The following is a 19,300-nucleotide window of genomic DNA, read 5'->3' as shown; positions in this document are numbered from 1 at the left end:
TTGTATCTCCTTGCTTTCCAAAGATCTTGCCCTATCTTAATGAGTCCTCTGTGTATCCTCACTATCAAAGCACCCTCAGAATTTTACGCGCTTCAATCTAGTTACTCTTACACCTGAGGGAATAAAAGTTTACCCTTCCTCAAAAGATGACCCACTCGTTCAATTATTCGTCTGTTAAAGATTCCCTGAACAGTTTTCAATGTAATTATATTTTTCCTTGAATAAGGAGACCAATTCTGTACATAATTTCTCAAATTCCCTTCATAACTGAAGCATACCCTCCCCACTTTTATATTGAATTGTGCCAGCAATAAAATTCTGTTTCCATTCCTGATTACTTTCTGTACTTGCATGTTAGCTTTATCTGAATAATGTGCTTGGATATTTAAATCCTTCTGCATCTTAAGCTTACAATCACTCTCCATTTAGATGTCTTTTTTTTAAATTTTACTGCCAAAATAGACAATTTTATATTTTCCCACCTGACACTCTGCTTGCCTGATATTTAACCTATCTGCCTCCCTTTTAAATCTCCTTAGTTTCCTATGTTCTCATGAATCAACAGCCAAGAACTGGCTATGAACTTCCAGCATTAAACTCTCAAATGTTCAAATCAAAGCCATATTCTTTATTGGCTAATCTTGATTCTCTGTATACATTTTATTTCAACATTCCCCTAGAGTTAAGAATAGTTGTCTCCAGAAATCTCCTATAAAAGTCTGATGGGTTTCAACAAAAGGTAAACCTTCTGAATTTGTCCCCTAACTTTATTGAAAAAGACCTAGAATTGCTTTGTCTTATACTCCTTCTGGCAATTTTTAAAAAAATCATTGTATCAAGTGAACAAAACTGAATCAGTTTAATGGTTCAGTGTCCAGAATCTTTTGTGCTCACACGGTCTTTGATCTTCCATTGCCTAGTCTTGCTAAAAGCTATTGCAGCACACTCTGTCTTTGCTTTGTGAGGCTCAGTCAGTCTATGCATTTACAGGTTGAGGTTGGGCAAGAAAATCTGCTGTGCATCAAAATCAGATCCTCTGGTTCTCAACCTTTTTCTTTCCACTCCCATACCACTTTAAGTAATCCCTATGCCATTGGTGCTCTGTGATTAGTAAGGGATTACTTAAGATAGTATGGGAGTGTAAAGGGATGGTTGAGAATCACTGCTCTAGACCCAATTGTTACTGAAATATTTTGCTTGAGAAAAATTGTCATTGGCCCATTTGCTTTGGAGTTATGAAACCGTGCACATAATGAGTCAATTAGGGACGATTAAAACAGTATTTTTCCAGAGTTTTTCTTTCCACCACCTTAAGCAATCCCTTACTAATCACAGAGCACCTGTGGCATAGGGAATACTTAAAGTGGCATGTGAGTGGAAAGAAAAAGTTTGAGAAACACTGCTCTACATCAACAATTTGAATTTTGCTGCGATATCTGTTAATAGCTTGAGGGTCTATTGATAAAGGAGTTTGAGGTATCAATTCCTATGGATTTATATAGATGGTGATTGGGATAAGAAGTTTCATACAAATGCTTAAATATAACTTTTGGACAGTTTCATGGTCACTGTGAAGCCTTCAGTTCTGAACCATGTTGGTCCTGGTGTGGACAGCAGTTTCTTCTTTCTCTTGCCCTCACTTGCTCCTCATTTTATCTTTTGCTGATTCACCAAGTCCCCTCACAAAGATTTTTTTTTAAATATGCAAGTGCATATTGTAGATGAGACTAGATCTATGTTAATTTCCATTTAGGCAGAAAGGGATTCAATGGTCCAATATTTGTTTCAAGAAATCCATCTCAACTGAACTAACCATGAATTCCGTAGGTTGATGATGTCAGTAAGTATATGCCAGGTAAGGGAAGAAGAAGTATCTTGAGAAATCAATACAAGTCCTCAGCTTCATGAGTTTAACTTCTTCTGTAACAATATATCCAAACTTCCCAAATGAAAAGCTTTCAGGCCTGAAATCTGGTTGTTTCCTCATTTTAGTATTAGTATCTTAAATCATGAACTAACTCACCTTATGCAATGTTAAATTTGACTTCTGTCTGCTTGAAGTAATTAATATGCATAGACTGCATTTCTTTCTGGAATAATACTCTGAGCTCTATTTTACTTTGCACCACCTGTTGTACTCAAGTATGTGTAAACTTCCCTGGATAGCACACAAAAAAAAGTTTTTTTTTTGTATTCTGGTGCATATGACGATAAACAATTTAATTCATTTATATTTTCTTTCATTTACTTTACAGTCAATCAAGTGTTGTCTGAGCCATCAAATATGGTGCCCATCTAAAAATTAAAATCTATTCTGTTGCCTCCATGGTCATCAAGAGAATTCACCTCTACAGTTAAAAAGGAAATTTAGGAAAAGATTTTTATAAAAACATCGTCTTATATGATGCACATAAAACTTTCACAAACAAATTTTTTAATTGTGCAAATTTTTTTCCCAGAAACAAACTACTATTGGAATGTTTATTACCTAGGTACTCTGACTCAAAAGCCTTATTGTCTTCACCAAGCGATCGAAAACGACGAAGGAAAATAGAATCTGACATTTTCAAAATAGCTTGTTTTCATGAAGCTGTTCAACACTGCTGATAAACTGAGGACAATGAGGAAGAAATTAGTGTGATTGGAAGGAACATTGTGGTTAAGAAAATGTGATGCGAAAAAAGCTTAAAATTAAAATAAATAGCGAGACAATAGATTTTGTCACCAAGGGCTATCTTGTTGGTGTGTAAATAATTGAGGGGAATTTCCATATATCAGTAATTTTAAACCTGCTAACCAAATAACAGAAACGTTTACATGGTTGGCATCAGATGGCATTTTTACACAGAAACTTTGGAATTATTCTGAAAAAAGTTGGCATACTTACCTCCAGTGTGTCCATATGTGGTTGTTTGCACAGGTCCACTTTACACAGCCTTCCTGAGTTGCAGTGTTTGTCGGAGGGGGAAACATCATATTCATTAGGCCAGTTTCTTATGGAGCGGCTGCAGCCAATTTACACTGCAGCCGCTGCGTAAAAATGTGTAGTGATATGAGTGGAAAAATTATAGGATGGAATTTGCAGAAATTTTTTTGTCCTGATATATTTACACTGCCACAGAGCAGAAATTTTCCTGAAATTTTCTGCTGTCCAGTGGCTGTGTAAAAGTGCCTAGAGACCAACATTAGCACAACATTTTTACAGCACCAGTGACCTGCGTTCAAATCCAGCAATGTCTGTACATCCTCCCCTGTCCATGTGGGTTTTCTCCGGGTGATCCTGTTTCCTCCCACGTTCCAAAGACATACAGGTTTAGTAGTTATTTGGTCACATGGGTGTAATTGGGTTGTGTGGGCTTATAGTACAGATGGTCCTGTTACGGTATTATTTCTCTAAATTAAAACATTCTAAAGCATATAAATGCATTTTTTTCCCTAGAAATCTGACCAGTCATTCCAAATTAGTCTGAACTTAGATTTTCAAGGTTGTCACTTGGATTCTCCAACCCACTTGAACTTCCCTTGTGTAGATAGCCAATGTCCTAACTTCTGTTGTATATGTTGTATAACAGAAGCCATCCAAGTGTTGCCAAGAGTCTCAGGCTATAGCAGTACTCAGGGAGGATTCCTGGGATCACAGAAACAGTGGGAGGCAGTAGCTCAGTGGAGAAGGTGACAAATTTTCTGTTCCCTTTCAGGGTGACTCCATTCATAATCCCACCATTTCCATGGTCCTTACCATTGTTTAGTAGCTAGCCCAGGATGTTCAAGCCCTGCTCTGGTAAAATTCCTTCATAGTAGTCTAGGCTTTGAAATATTTATTGGAGAATTGCAATATCCACTTCATCATATGTCATGAGACAAATGACCTTTGCTGTATGCACGTTATCTATGTTCATATGAGCTAGGCACCAAACTCAGCAGTTAGGCATCACCCAAGACCGTACACTTGTTTTATTCTGGAGGTTTAAATATTGATGTCATCCCATATTGCTGCAAGATTGACTGCATTTTCTGTATACTGGGCATTGGATCATTAGAGAGAAATCTTTCCTGTTCACAGTGTGTCTCCAAGTTGATGTGAGACTTCAATATGTTCTCAGGGAGATTTGAATGCAGGCAATGGAAATCTGGCAATTGAGAAGCCAGGAATCTTGACAAGGACATGCTCTTCCTCCTCCTGCTCTCCTCATCCAAGAACGAGTGAGATGTATTCAGCTCTCTAGGAATTAAAAGTGTCCACGACCCCCCAAACTGTGAGATATTGCCGATAGCTCTTGCTCCAGCTTTCAAGATATCTGCAAACATGTTTTGGGTTACCACATTCATCAAAGGATTTATGAAACTAGTTAAAGTGAAATCAAAGATGAAAGAATAATTGTATTGTTGTTAAAATTATTTTACACTTCGTTGTGTGACTCAATGTTAAAGGGTCAATGTCCCGTTTTACTTTCAATTAAGATCAATATTATAATTATAATGTGAATTTATTGTCATGTACACAAGTATAATGTACAGAGCACCAACATTCTTACTTGCTGCAGCCACACAGGTGTGCAAGCAATACCAAATGAAAAAGACAAGTCTAAATTACGTCAACAGGTCAATAAATATAAAAGGATAGGTAAATAAATACTCAGTTATGATCCAAGTAGTCACTGGCAAAGCTGCCCGTGTTGTTTCGAGGTTGCATCTGCAATTAAACGTTGTCCCATTTGTCACTGAGGATCTGCTTATGAATTGCTAAATATCTTAATCCTTGGTGAGACCGATATGGGAAAATCTCTCTCTTCTGACCCTTGACAGGAAGGAACCCAACCCTCTGTACCTTATTTGTCTCTTCCCTTATTCTCTTAAAGCCCTTATTCTTCTCTTCCTTTCTTTCCTTGTTCTTCATGTTGAGCACTTTCCTCATTCCCTTGGTGATGGGCATCACAGAATGAAACTGCCAAAGCAGTAATGTCTGGGAACTTTATACATTGCTTAAGCTTTGATATCAACACAATCACCTTGAACTCATGTATCATTAATTTCTGTAGATAATATAAACACCAAACATTACCTCATTTCATATTTCAAATCAGATTTCAGATTTATTGTCAGAATACATACATGACATCACATAAAACCCCTGAGATTCTTTTTTCCTGCAGACGAGGCAGAATTACCACTACGAAGTAGTGCAAAAAAATAAACTGTACACAGCATGAACATGTAAACAATCAAAAGAATTATAAACAGATAACAAATGGAAACAAACTGACTGTGTCATACAGGGCTAGTAAAGAAAATCACTAAAGTGCACGAGTCTTTAAATTAGAATATTCAGATTATTCAGATCCAGAAACTCACAGAATTAGCATCCAAATCGTCAAGTAATTCTGTAATTCTTTCACCCAAATGTTTGAATGTCAAAGAATGAACTTGTCAGTGGTTCTGTTAAATCAGCATTATAATTCACTTACGAAGCTGTAGGGGTCATTTACTCTAACTGATGATCCCGATGCAACCTCTGTATATCAGATAGATTGGTCATAGACTGGGGAGATTGTTTTGTTTACCATTTTCATTTTATCCACTGCAACAGCAAGGACATCCCAGTGGCCAACCATTTTAATTCCATAGAACATTGTCACCCAACATGTCTATCCATGCTCTCATGCTCTACCAAATCGAGCCCATTACCTTGTACAGTATTCCATTTGGGCATGCTCAAACCGGACAGTATTAATATCAATCAATTTCCATTAAATCCTATGGTGATATGTAATTACACCACTAGGTCACCAGGGGTCCTCCCAGTGACCTTGTCCATAGCTACAGTCTAGCCTTCCAGGTTCGTCTTGCAGAGACAAGACCTCTTAGTGTACATATTAGTTTATTAAAACTGTCTTATACTCGCATTGCTGGTGTGGTTATTGTCAGTACAAATCCCTCCCTCAGTCACTCTCTCTTTCCCTACCCCTGCGGCTCCTTTCCTCCAGCTCTCAATTCCCTTCCCTTCCTTCCTTACTATGGAGCTAGCCTTCTGTTCTCTCCCCATCACATCTCAGCATCATTCTCTTCTACCCTCCCATCTGGATCCTCTTAACATGCTAGCCTCCTCTCCCTACCCACCTTGCTACCCCACCCTTGTATTCAGACACCTTCCTCTTTTTCCTGATTTTTTTTAAAACAAACAGCTCAGAGCCAAAAGGTTGGTTACCTTTTACTACCTTTAGACACTGTGTGACCTTCAGAGTTTAGCCGGCACTTTAATGTATTGCCCCCAGTATCCGGAGATTTTTTTTGTTTAGCTTAGTTGCACTTTCTAGTACAAATGATCCTCCAACGTGCCCAAACAATTTGTGCTCTCAAGACATATTTACAAGTTTCCACATTCAAAGGATTTATGAAACTAGCAGAAGTGAAAAATAAGATGTAGCAACAACAATCTTAATTTATAGACTTGATAAAAGAATAATTACATTATTGTTGATTTCAAAGCTAGCAATCAATATTAGGGCCCAACATGCCATCCCATTTTACTTACAATTTATTTAGCGTAGAAAACAGGCAACAGAACCTTTCAGTGCTGCTGCTCAGTGCATCCAGTTGCTCTGCTAGTCTGTTTTTCTCTTTGAAAAACAGGAATCAATAATCTCATGGTTTAAATAATCAGACTTCATTAGCCTGTTGTGAAGGTAAATGACCTTTAGTTTATCATATCTTTTGGCATTTTGCAAGTCCTACTCATGGCAAATAATTAAAAACCACATCAATAATTTTCAAAAACCCAATAATTTTGCCTCTGATCAATATTGTGCACTGTCAGTTTTGATATTCTTAGAAATGGAACAATCTGAAATTCAACACACAGAAATATTCTTTTTTTTTTGGAAATATAGGATTGATAAATAAAAATGAGAGCACTAATTTTAAATTCAAATACAAATTCATTTTGTTTTTCAGATTATAAAATTGTGAGAAAGACAATGTTTAATTAAGATATTTAAATATGACATTTTTTTAAATCCAGGATTCAATTCAGAGATACCTGACTGAAAAGCAAAAATGTTAATTATTAACAACTGCAGTGATAGCTGGATGCTCAAGAGTTTTTTTAAAATTTAGCAATCTGATTGTAAAAAGTGGGTTCAAAAACATTCATGGGCAACTTGGTAATAAAAAAATTGCAACAGACCAACAGTGGTGTTCTGCAGAAGAATAACCGTGTTAAACAATAAAAAATTGCAAATGCTGGGGTCAAGTATAACACAAAAAAAGTGCTAGATCAGTGGTTTTTCTTTCCACTCACAGACCACTTCAAGCATTCCCTATGCCATTGGTGCTCTGTGATAGTAAGGGATTGCTTAAGGTGGTCTGTGGGTGGAAAGAAAAAAGCTTGAAAACCTGCTTTAATCGTACCTCATTGACTTATTATGTGCACAGTTTCATAACTCCAAATGAAATGTGCCAATGGCAATTTTTCACAAGCAAAATATTTCAGTAACAATTGGGTCTAGAGCAGTGATTTTCAACCTTCCCTTCCCACTCACAGACCACCTTAAGTAATCCCTTACTAATCACAGAGCACCAATGGCATGGGGATTACTTAAGATGGTCTGTGAGTGGAAAGAAAAAGGTTGAGAACCACTGGGGTAGAGAAACTCAGCAGGTCATGCAGCATTCATAGGAAGTAAAAGGTAACCCACATGCCAGGCCTAAGCCCTTCAAAACCGAGATGGTGAACACAATTGATTTCCATGATTCATCTGAAAACAAAAAACATTGAATTCTGGATTGGATTACTCTGTTATTTGAACTCTATCAGCATTTAAGGCTACTTATTCAAGGCTACTTGCAATTTTGTCGGAAGGCAAGACCCTGCACACCTAAACTGGAGAAATCAGCCTTCAATTAATCCTCTTGTTGATGCCAGATGACATGTTCTGATTTGTAGAGTGGAATTCATTTTTATCGATGAGCATTTCTGAATTAGTAAGGGAACCTTAATTTCCACATTTGATGAGTTGTGATGCCCTGGGCTTGTGGGAGATCAGTCATTGTCTGAGTCCACATTCCTGGTCATTTAGACTGCAGTTAGTGCTTGAATTTGAATGGCACCCACACCTTTTTTGGTTTCTTCAACCAGCTCTCAATCTGTGGAGTCATATTATGATTTATAAATTTATGGAGGTACAGATGATTTCTGGCCCATATTGTCCACACCAACTAAAAACCCACATCCACACCAATCCCACCTGCCTGCATTTGGCCCATATCCCTCCAAACATATCCTATTCATGTATCCATCCAAATGTTTCTACAACATTGCTATAGTACCTACCACATCAACCTCCTCTGCCAGATTATTCTATACTCCCACCATCATCCATTCAAAAATATTACCCCTCAGCTTCCCCTCATCTTAATTCTATGTATTCTGGCTACCGATTTCCCTTAGTCGTGGCAAAAGACCCTGCGTTCACCCGACCTATTCGTGTCATGATTTTATGCACCTCTGTGAGATCATCTCATCACCCTCCATCTTCCTACACTTAATTAAATAAAGCTCTAACCTGCTCACCATATAACGATTACAGTACAGAAACAGGCCATCTCGGCCCCTCTAGTCCACACCAATTTAAGTGAACTCCACAAGATCCACATACCTGCTCCCTGCTCATAACCTTCCAACCCCCTCACATCCATGTACTCATTGAACCTCCTCTTAAATGACAAAATTGATCCTACTGCAACCACCTTTTCTGGAAGGTCATTCCACTCAGTACCACTTTCTGAGTGAAGCAGCTTCCTCTTATGTTACTTCTAAAGTTTTGCCACCAACCCTTAACTTATGACCCCTCGTTCCAATCTCCCCTACCCTAAAGAGGAAGAGCCAATTCACATCTACACTATCTATTCCCCTCATAATTTTATATCCCTCTGTCAAATCCCCCCTCGACCTTCTACGCTCCAATGAATAAAGACCCAGTCTACTCAATCTTTCTCCGTATATTAGATAATGCAATCCATGCAGCATTTTCGTAAATCTTCTTTGCACCCTCTATAACTTATTGATATCCTTCCTATAATTTGGAGACCAGAACTGCACACAATATTCCAAACTTGGCCTCACCAATGCCTTGAATAGTCTCAACATCACTTCCCAGCACCTATATTCTATGCTATAATTTATAAAGGCCAGCATACCAAAAGCTTTCTTCACCACCCTATCTACATGAGAATCCACTTTCAAAGGATGATGAACTGTTAGTCCAAGATCTCTCTGATCCTCTGCATTCCTCAATGCCCTCCCCTTCAAAGCATATGTCCTGTTTTGATTATTCCTCCCACAATGAAGCACATCACACTTATTTACATTAAACTCCATCTGCCACCTTTCAGCCCACTTTTCTAAGGAGTCCAAATCCTCTGCAGTCCATGAAAACTCCTCACGATCCACAACTCCCCCCAATTTTTGTATCATCTGCATATTTACTCACCAAATTAACCACTCCATCATCTAAATTATTAAAGTGAATGACAAACAACAAGGGACCCAACACCAATCCCTGAGGCACACTGGTCGTTACTGGCCTTCATCCTGACAGACAGTTGTCCACCATGACTCTCTATTGCCTATCTTCTTACCACCATTGAATACCATCTGACTATCTCAACATTAATCCCTAGTGCCTGAACCTTCCTCACCAACCTTCCATGTGGAACCTTATCAAAGACCTTACTGATATCCAAATAGACCACATCTATTGCTCTACCTTCATCAACCTTTCTAGTCACTTTCTCAAAAATACAGCAAGATTTGTCAAACATGACCTTCCCCTCACAAACCTATGTTGGGGGTCCCTGATCAATCCCTGCCCCTCTAGATACTTATACATATTATGTCTTAGAATACTTTCCACCACCCACCACCAACGTCAAACTTACTGGCTGATAATTGTTGGGCCTACACCTGGAGCCCTTTATAAACAGAGGAACAAGGCTTGCAACACGTCAATCCACACCTTCCTCCAGTGACTGTTGAAAAATTCCAGTCAGAGCTCCCGCTACTTCCTCCCTGACTTCCCTCAATGTCCTAGGGAAAATCCCATGGGGACCCTGTGGTGCACTGTTAGCCAGAATCAGACACACACAAAGGTTAAGACTGTACAACAGGCTTTAATCCACAAAGACTTCCACAGAGCCAGGCTGGCTGTAGCTGCAGCAACTCTGAGTGAGGCCTCGGGAGGCCGGCACAGGCTTATATCCTGGAGGGTGACTGACACTCGACCGGGTGGGGCTTGATCCATTCAGGATGACTGATTGACAGCTGGCCAGGTGTTGTCCTGTCCCCTTATACTCCTGCAGGTTCAGAGGTTGCCCCCTGCAGTAGGCCAGTGGTATACCACCACATTCACCCCCTTGTTACTGTCCCGGTGGGGAGGGGGGGCAGTAACAAGGATTTGCACCCATTATATACATACAATATTTACAGGTTAAGATGATCCAGCAGCCGCGGGGTCTCTGTGACCATTGTAGGACTGGCTCCTGACCACTGGTTGGAGGGGAAGTGGGGGGGCTGGCGGCAGGGGTCTGTGTGGCTGGTGTGGTGCCGCGCGGAAGGGTGGCCGAGGTCATCATATGAGGGTCGTATTGGATGGGTAGGGGGGCATTTTCATCTCCCAAGGCTGAAGCAGGACCCTGGTGGTCAAGGAGGGCCTGCATGCCCCATAGCTGCCTGGGGATGGAGATGTATGCTCGGTCAGCGTTGTCCTGGGTTGGAGGGTGGCGTGGTGTGGTGGGTGCTCCTGCTGGTGCCAGGTCCCTGGTTGAGACTGTGTCCTCCCTGCCACTGCCGAACCTAACGTAGGCGTAGTTATGGTTTGCATGTAGGAGGAAAACCTGCTCTACCAGGGCTTCAGTCTTGTGTGTCCATGCGTGCTTACGCAGGAGCACCGGTCCTGGGGACGTGAACCATGCTGGGAGGGACATTCCAGTCGCCGACCTCCTGGGAAATGAGAACAGATGTTCATGAGGGGTCTCATTGGTAGCTGTGGACAGCAGCGACCGAATGGCATGGAGCACCTTGGGCAGGGCATCCTGCCAGTACTCAATGGCCCACCCCTTTGACCTGAGAGCCAGGAGGACTGCCCTCCAGACCACCCTGTTCTCGCGTTCCACTTGCCCATTGCCTCTCTGTTTATAGCTCATCATGTGACTGGTCGCGATGCCCCTCGCCGTCAGGTACTGGCGCAGCTTGTCACTCATGAAACTAGACCCCCGGTCTCTGTGGATGAAGGAAGGGTAGCCAAACATTGTGAAAATCTGCCTCAAGCCCCTGATGACGATGGCCGTGGAGGTGTCTGGGCAAGGGATAGCGAAAGGGAAGCATGAGAACTCGTCCACTATCGTGAGGAAGTAGACATTTCAGTTCATGGAAGGCAGGGGCCCTTTGATGTCCATGAAGGCTGAGTAGCCTTAACAACATGGGCCTGGGGTGGGCAGAATAAACGGGATTTACACTCTGTGGAGACCCGACAGGCCTCGGTCATGTCCCTGACGTCCCTGATGGTGTCCTGGGTAAACTTGTACCTCTCACTTTGTTCGTTTTAGATTGATCACAGTGTTTGAGCTACCGAAAGAAAATAGACACACACTCCGAGAGCAGTTCAGTTTATGCAAATGTTTATTACAAATTCAAAAGCTGATTTAAAACTACAATACACTTGCCCTTCCCAACTATACTTATCAATGCTGGACTGGTCCCAACTGCCGAAGCGAGGCAACGACTGCACACTTGTAGTAGGTTGTTGGGGCACCGGTAGCAGCTTCTCCACCTCCCTCGACCGGGATGTTAGCTGGACTCTAGAAGTTCTTCTTCTTGCTGAGAGATGTTGCCTCCTCTCGGAGAGTCTCAAACTTCAGCAGTGGGACCATGGCTTATATTACCCAAAAATTGCTTACCCAAGCTCCTATTCCCAGCACAGTAAGAAAGATAAGCGAGCAAGCTAGCATGCCTAGGCTTCTATCGAATAACATAAATTTCAGCTTATCACTTTGAATACAATGGTTTATTTTGCATCAAGGCTAGGCTTCTGACAGTCTGTGACCAAAACAAGCAGGAAGATTAAAAGTTCTTGGTTCACAGATGTCCTTTCTTCAGATAACTGCATGTATGGCCACTCGGTGGAATTTAGCTTGTGTCTGCTGATTCTAAAAAACAAGCAGGTTCTCAGCCTTGCAGAAGCAAAGGATGCAAAAATAAAAAAAAACACGGTTTAAATCTTCCATTTCAGATGGTATATGGCAGGTTTTGAGACTTAATCCCGGATGGCAGAGGGAGTCATGCAATGCCTGCAACCGGTCGTCGTGCAGAGACACACAGGTACGAGAGAGGGCATCGGGGGAGTCATTAAACTTCCCAGGGCGATACTGGATGTCGAGGTTGTAGGTTGCCAGCTCGACTCTCCAGCGCAGGATCTTGTTGTTCTTGATCTTGCTCTTGTGGATAGTGTTAAGCATGAAGTGACGCGAGTGGCGGACCGCTTTCACAAATGCCTGGGCCTCCTTTTCAATGGCGGAGTGCCCTACGCCCCCCTTGGTTGAAGGTAGCAGCGAGGGCCAGCTCGGAGGCATCACTCTCCACCTGGAAGGGGGAGTCCTCATCCACAGCCTGCATTGTGGCATTGTGGCAACCGTCTGATGCGGTTGAAGGCTGCCTACGCCTCAGGTGGGAGGGGAAAAGTTGTGGCTTAGGCCAGTCGGCGGACCTCGTCCAAGAAGCGGGGAACCCACTGTGAGTAATAAGAGAACAGGCCCAGGCATCTGCGGAGGGCCTTTAGCGTGGGGGGGAGAGGTAACTCCATTAATGGGCACAATCTTTCCGGATCTGGACTGACGACTCCATGGGCCACGATGTACCCCAGGATGGCGAGGCGGGTGTTGCTAAACACACACTTCTCCTTGTTGTAAGTGAGGTTCAGCTATCCGGCCATCTGGAGGAATTTTTCCAGGTTAGAATCGTGGTCCTGCTGGTCAAGGATGCAGATAGTGACGTTATCCAGATATGGGAACGTTGCCTTCAGCTTGTGCCGGTCTACCATGCGATCAATCTCCTGCTGGAAAACGGAGACCCTGTTTGTAACCCCAAATGGAACTTGGAGGAACTGGTACAGGCGCCCGTCTGCCTCAAAAGCGGTGTAGGGCTTGTCCTTTGGTTGGATGGGGATTTGGTGATATGCCAAATTCAGGTCAATCGTGGCTAAAAGCCGGTAGCGGGCTGTCTCATTAACCATGTCGACAATCCTCGGAAGGGGTAACCAGTTGGGTGTACCGGTTAATGGTCTGGCTTTAATCCATGACCATCCTTGGCTTAGTTCCCCCTTTGACCACCAGGACTTGGGCTCCAAGGGCTGTTACTGGGCTCTATGACACCTTGCGCCAGGAGTTGCCACACCTCCGCCTTGATGAAGTCTCTGTCTGCAGTGCAATAGCGCCTACTTCTGGTGGTGATCGGCTTGCAGCATAGCGCAAGATGTGGGAAGAGCGCCATTGGGGTGATGGGCAGGGTGGAGAGGCCGCAGGTTGGCCGGGGCTTGTAGGTTGGTGTGCTGTGTAATGTGAGGGGAGGTTAGGGTCTTAATGACCCTCCAGATGTTTTATCCAGAGGAAGCTGTGCCTTTGCACACACTGACCACCTGCGGTCTCTGCATAATGAGCTCTGCCATCCAGGGGTTACCCGCATGACTCATTTTGTCAAGGCGCGTAATCTGCCCTACCCCATGGAAGACATCAGGAAAATGACCAGGTCTTGTCAGGTCTGTGTGGAGTGCAAGCCGCACTTCTACCACCCCACGGAGGTGCACCTGATCAAGTGATCCAGGGCTCTCGAATGGCTTAGTGTCGATTTTAAGGGACCTCTCCCTTCCACGAATGGGAACACCTTCTTCCTCTCTGTCATTGACAAGTACTCCTGCTTCCCGTTCGCCATTCCATGTTCAGGCATGTTCACTTCATCAGTCATAAAGGCTCTAGATTCCATTTTCACCCTGTTTGGGTATCCCAGCTATATTCTTAGCGATTGGGGCTCATCCTTTATGAGTGACGAGTACCTGCTGGCAAGGGGCATCACATCCAGCAGGACTACTAGCTACAACCCCTGGGGGAACGGGCAGGTTGAAAAGGAAAATGCCACAGTCTGGAAGGGTGTCAAACTGACCCCAAAGTCAAAAGGCCTTCCAGACTCATGCTGTCAGGAAGTCCATCCTATGGTACTCCATTTCATCCTATCGCTACTATGTACTGTGACCAACGCTACTCCTCATGAGCTCCTATTCAATTTTAAAAGAGGGTTGGCATCAGGAACTATACCCCCAACCTGGCTCACCACTCCTGGTCCAGTCCTTCTTAGGAAGCACATGAGGAGAAGCAAGACCAACTTCCTGGTGGAAAGGTTGAAACTGCTCTACACCAATCCCATGTACGTCTATATGGAGTACCCAGATGCAGGGAGGACACCATCTCCATCAGGGACTTAGCACCCACCGGAACAGAGGGTCCATGGGCTCAAGTGCCCTGAGAGCCATAGAGCTCATTCTCAACACCGCCAGTCAGGGCCTCATGCGATCTGGTTCAGGAAGAAAGTGCATCCCCTCCACTGTTGAGCCAGAGACCCAGCCTCCCTCTCCTCCCTTACAAGGAGACCAGGAGACCCAAGGAGCCCAAGGCCCCCTGGTGCTAAGGCGCTCCACCAGAATCTCCAGAATCCGGACTGCTTAAATCTGTAAATTTGTAAATAACAGTATATTTTACAACTTTCTTTTCTGAACCTATGTTCTCTGTCTTCATTCATAGACCTTAAATTCTATAGAAAGGGGTGAATGCAGTGAAATGGGACTCACTGATAATGAGTTGTGCTGATGGCTGGCCCTGCCCCAGTCCACTCCCATATATAACCCTGGTTTACCACCTAAACCCAGAATCCTCTGAGACCCTACCCATAGTTATAAGCTAATAAAATCATTTGTTCTCCCTCCTGTTGTGAAAGCTTTTATTTTGATTGATGAAGGCAAATATGCCAAAAGCTTTTGTGATCACTTTATTGATCTATAACACAAATTTTTGGGTTATACTTGATCTATCTGCTCGACAACACTCCAAAGATCCCTGCCATTCACTGTATATGCCTCTCCCCCAACCCTGTGGTGATTAGACCACCAGCCTACTGCAGGGGGTGATCTCTGTACCTGCAGGAAGATCATCTAAGGGGCTGACTCCACCTGGCCAGCTGTCAATCAGACAACTCGAATATAAGCCGGAGCTGGCTCCTCCTGAGGCAGTCACACCGGAGCCACCAAGGCATGAACTGGTGTTCAGACTTTTACTGGAATAAAGCCTGTTGTACAGCCTTTTGAGTTTTGAGCTTGTTTGTTGCTACCTCAGTGCTCCACAGTTTATTCCAGTAAAATTTTAAAGAACAACCATGGAGAAGTTTCTGATGATCGGGAGCCTGGAGATCGACCCTCAACACCCAGAAGCCCAAGGATGCATCAAGATATGGAGGTATGCAATTGAGCCGATCATCCTAACACAAGTGGAGGTGATCAACACAAATCATAAACAGCTTATGGTGCCCCGCACAAAGCTGGACCCACGAGCTTTCCAGGCCTTCAAGGACTGCATGGACTACGAACCTGGAGAGCATGTACAAGCCTCGGACAAATACGCCCGGTATCTGCTCAGAAACAGGTCTCAGCAGCTATGTGAGATGGCAAATGCCTATCTGAGGGCCCTGCAGGAGCTAGCTCACTCGTGCTTGACGGAGACCAACGTGACCCAAGGGGAAGTGGACCGATTGATCCGAGATGCCTGCATGCGAGGGCTGCGCTCAAGGAGTGCCTGGCAGAAACTGCTGGAAGAGAACATCGCCTCACTTACCAGGCCAATGGAAGTGGTCCGCTGCCTGGAGGCTGCAACTCATCATGCTGAGGCCTTCAATGCCCAACTCCCCCAACCTCCAGTCTTTTTTTTTTTATTTTTTATTTTTCACACCATAAATCACATTAGCCATGATATACACTATTTCTTTTTCACACATATACAGTGACTTTTTCTCCCCCCCCCCTTTCCTCCCAAAGCACCCCCCCCACCCACCCCCTCATCCATTTTAGGTATACAATCTAGGTTGCATTAAGCCAGTCAGACAATGTTGTCCTTCAACAAAATTACACCAGAAATTCTACTGAGTCTATTCTTTTCTTTCCTTCTCCTTCCATCAACTTAGGTAATGTTTGTCCCCGGTAGGTTTTCGCTATTGTATTTAATGTAAGGCTCCTATACTTGTTCGAATATTTCAATATTATTTCTTAACCTATATGTTATTTTTTCTAATGGAATACATTTATTCATTTAAATTTAGTAGTTTCTTCCTTTTAATGCAGATGACTGCTGTAGCTGAAGGGCTGCACATGGAAGAGAATATTGCTGCTGCTGGAACCCTGCACCCCTGTAAGTACTGTGGATCCCAGCGTGGATCAGACAGACGATCCCACAAAGGCTGTCCTGTGAGGAACTCATACTGCTCCCGATGCAGGAAGGAAGGCCACTTTGCGAAAGTGTGCCTTTCCAGTCCCATTGGGAGCAGGGTGGCCCTCCGCGACCAGCTGGGAGCCTTCCCGAATATCGCCATGTGCGAGGACCAAGTGACCCCATCACTTGCCTCACACTTCCATCCGTACCACCAACATCACTTCTGGCCCAGCCACCGACTGGCACCACTGCAGTGTGCTCACCCTGCGCGCCGCCATCTTCCCCCAGACGACTTCCACCCGCATCAATGATGTCACTTCCACCAGTACCAAAGACGTATGGATGGCATCACCTCCTGCTTCACTGCCGGCCGGGTTGCCCAACCGTACTGACACCATGTGTGTCCACCAGGAGCCGCCATCTTGGGCCAGCAGGGCCCTGAAGGCACATTGACGGGATGACATGGTTAACATGGGTGCATACCCGATCGCCCACCTGATGCACTGCTGGCCGCTATTCATCTCATCTATTGGGGAGCAGTGACTCGGGCCCCAAGATGGTCCTAGCATCCACCACCTTAAAAAGAGACATTCCCCACAGACTCGTGCGCTCAATGATGGACGTCACTGTCAATGGGAAGGTAAAAAAATGCCCATTTGATAGCGGTAGTACTGAGAGCTTTGTGTACCCGAATGTGGCCCAGACACTAAAACTCAAAATCTACCCCACGAACGTTGAGATTGCTTTCGCAGCCCAGAATCACTCCATTACAGCCCTTGGGTGCTGCTCAGTGGATCTGACAGTGGGGGAGGGGAGGGAACATACAACGTGTAGAGGCTTCTGGTTATGCCCAAGCTCTATGTCCTAGTCCTCCTAGAGCTGGACTTCTAGTGCCACCTCCAAAGCCTCACCCTCACCTTCAGCGGCCCCTCCTCTGCTCACACTCTACAGCGCACAGCCCTGCGACTGCCCCCAATCCACCTGTGGCCTCTCCACACTATGGATAACCCCTCCTGCCTTCTTCAACTACCTTATGCCAGACTGCAAGCCCATAGCTGCCAGGAGTAGGCGCTATTGCGCACCCAACTGGGCCTTCATTAAGGGAGAAGTGAGGCAATTTCTGGCAGAAGGTATCATAGAGCCCAGTACCAGAACCTGGAGAGCCCAAGTCCTGGTGGTCAAAGGGGGCAGCAAACCAAGGATGGTCATTGATTATAGCCAGACCATTAACCGGTACACACAGCTGGATGCCTACCCCTATCCAGAATAGCCGATATGGTCAATGAGATTGTCCGCTCTAAAGTTTTATCAACAATTGACCTCACGTCGGCCTACCACCATCTCCCTATCCATACACAGGATAAGCCATATACCAACTTCGAAGCAGATGGGCACCTCTACCAATTCTGCCGGGTCCCGTTTGGGGTCACTAATGGGGTCTCAGTTTTCCAGCAGGAGATGGACCACATGGTAGACCAGAACAACCTAAGAGCGACCTTCCCATACTTAGAAAATGTCACCATCTGCGGCCATGACCAGCAGGACCACAATGACAACCTGGAGAGATTTCTCTGGATAGCCAAGGAGCTGAACCTCACTTATAGCAAAGAGAAGTGCGTGTTCAGCACCACCCGCCTCACCATCCTAAGATATATTGTAGAACATGGTGTCATTGGTCCTGGTCCAGAATGCATGCAACTGCCCCTCCCCCACACGCTCAAGGCCTTCTGCAGGTGCTTTGGTTTTTTCTCCTATTACTCCCAGTGAGTCCCCCTCATCTCAGACAAGATCCGCCCAATGGCCCAAGCCACCACATTTCTCACATCAGGAAGGACATCGCCGATGCCATGATGCATGCCGTGGACGAGGAAACCCCATTCTAGGTGGAGTGCGATACCTCTGATGTTGCCCTCACAGCCACCTTCAACCAAGGGGACTGACCCATGGCCTTCTTTTACAGGATTCTCTATGGTTCCAAGCTCGGACACTCCGTCATTGAAAAGGAGGCCCCGGCGATCATGGAAGTGGTCCGCCACTGGCGCCACTACCTGGCAGGCAGGAGGTTCACCAACTTACCAATGTGCAATGGCATTCATGTTCAGTACCACCCATAAGGGCAAGATCAAGAATGATAAGATCTTGTGCTGGAGATTCGAGCTGACCATGTACAAAATCCAGTACAGACAGAGGAAGTTCAATGACTCCCCCAACGCCCTGTCCCGGAACTGTGCTGTGGTCCAGTCCAACCAACTGCAGGCACTACACGACGCCCTTTGTCACCCGGGCATCACGCGCCTGTACCATTTCATCAAGTCCCGGAATATCCCTTTCACCATACAAGAAGTCTGTACCACGACCATGTCATGCAGGGTCTGTGCAGCGTACGAACTGCGCTTCCTCTGCCTGCCACAGGCCCATATCGTCAAGGTCACTTGGGCCTTCAAACGGCTTAGCAATGACTTCAAGGGCCCTCTGCCTTCCAGGCCATCTAAATTTGTAAATACCACCCAGCACATTCAACAGCCCCCCCCAGACAATTTTAAGAAGGGGGTAAATGTGGTGATATGACTACCAGCATCCTGCAGGGGGTGATCTCTGTACTTGCAGGAAGACCACCTAAGTGGCTACCTCCACCTGGCCAGCTGTCAATCAGCCCCCGAATAGAGGCCTGAGGCAGTCACACGGGAAGCCACCAAGGCATGAACTGGTGTTCATACTTTTACTGGAATAAAGTCTGTTGTACAGACTTTTGAGTTTTGTCCTTGCCTGCTGCTTCCTCAGTGCA

General features: G+C 44.6%; 1 protein-coding gene across 4 annotated transcripts in view; it reads right to left on the bottom strand.

The window, feature by feature from the left end:
- Window positions 1–6,616, bottom strand: part of abcb11a (ATP-binding cassette, sub-family B (MDR/TAP), member 11a) — a 90,276-nt gene extending 83,660 nt beyond the window's left edge. For all 4 annotated transcript variants that reach the window (XM_069935305.1, XM_069935307.1, XM_069935308.1 and 1 more), the window contains exons 1-2: window positions 6,533–6,616; window positions 2,489–2,611 (exon numbers count right to left, since the gene is read on the bottom strand). In XM_069935305.1, coding sequence (XP_069791406.1) covers window positions 2,489–2,564 — 76 coding nt within the window. In that variant the 5' untranslated portion in view covers window positions 2,565–2,611; window positions 6,533–6,616. The remainder of the gene's footprint in view (window positions 1–2,488; window positions 2,612–6,532) is intronic.
- Between the last annotated feature and the right edge of the window lie 12,684 nt (window positions 6,617–19,300).

This window comes from Narcine bancroftii, chromosome 4, assembly GCF_036971445.1.
Source record: "Narcine bancroftii isolate sNarBan1 chromosome 4, sNarBan1.hap1, whole genome shotgun sequence".
In the NCBI taxonomy this organism is placed as follows: Eukaryota; Metazoa; Chordata; class Chondrichthyes; order Torpediniformes; family Narcinidae; genus Narcine; species Narcine bancroftii.
The sequence above is the reverse complement of the archived record's forward strand: the minus strand, read 5'-3'. Positions and strand labels throughout refer to the sequence as shown.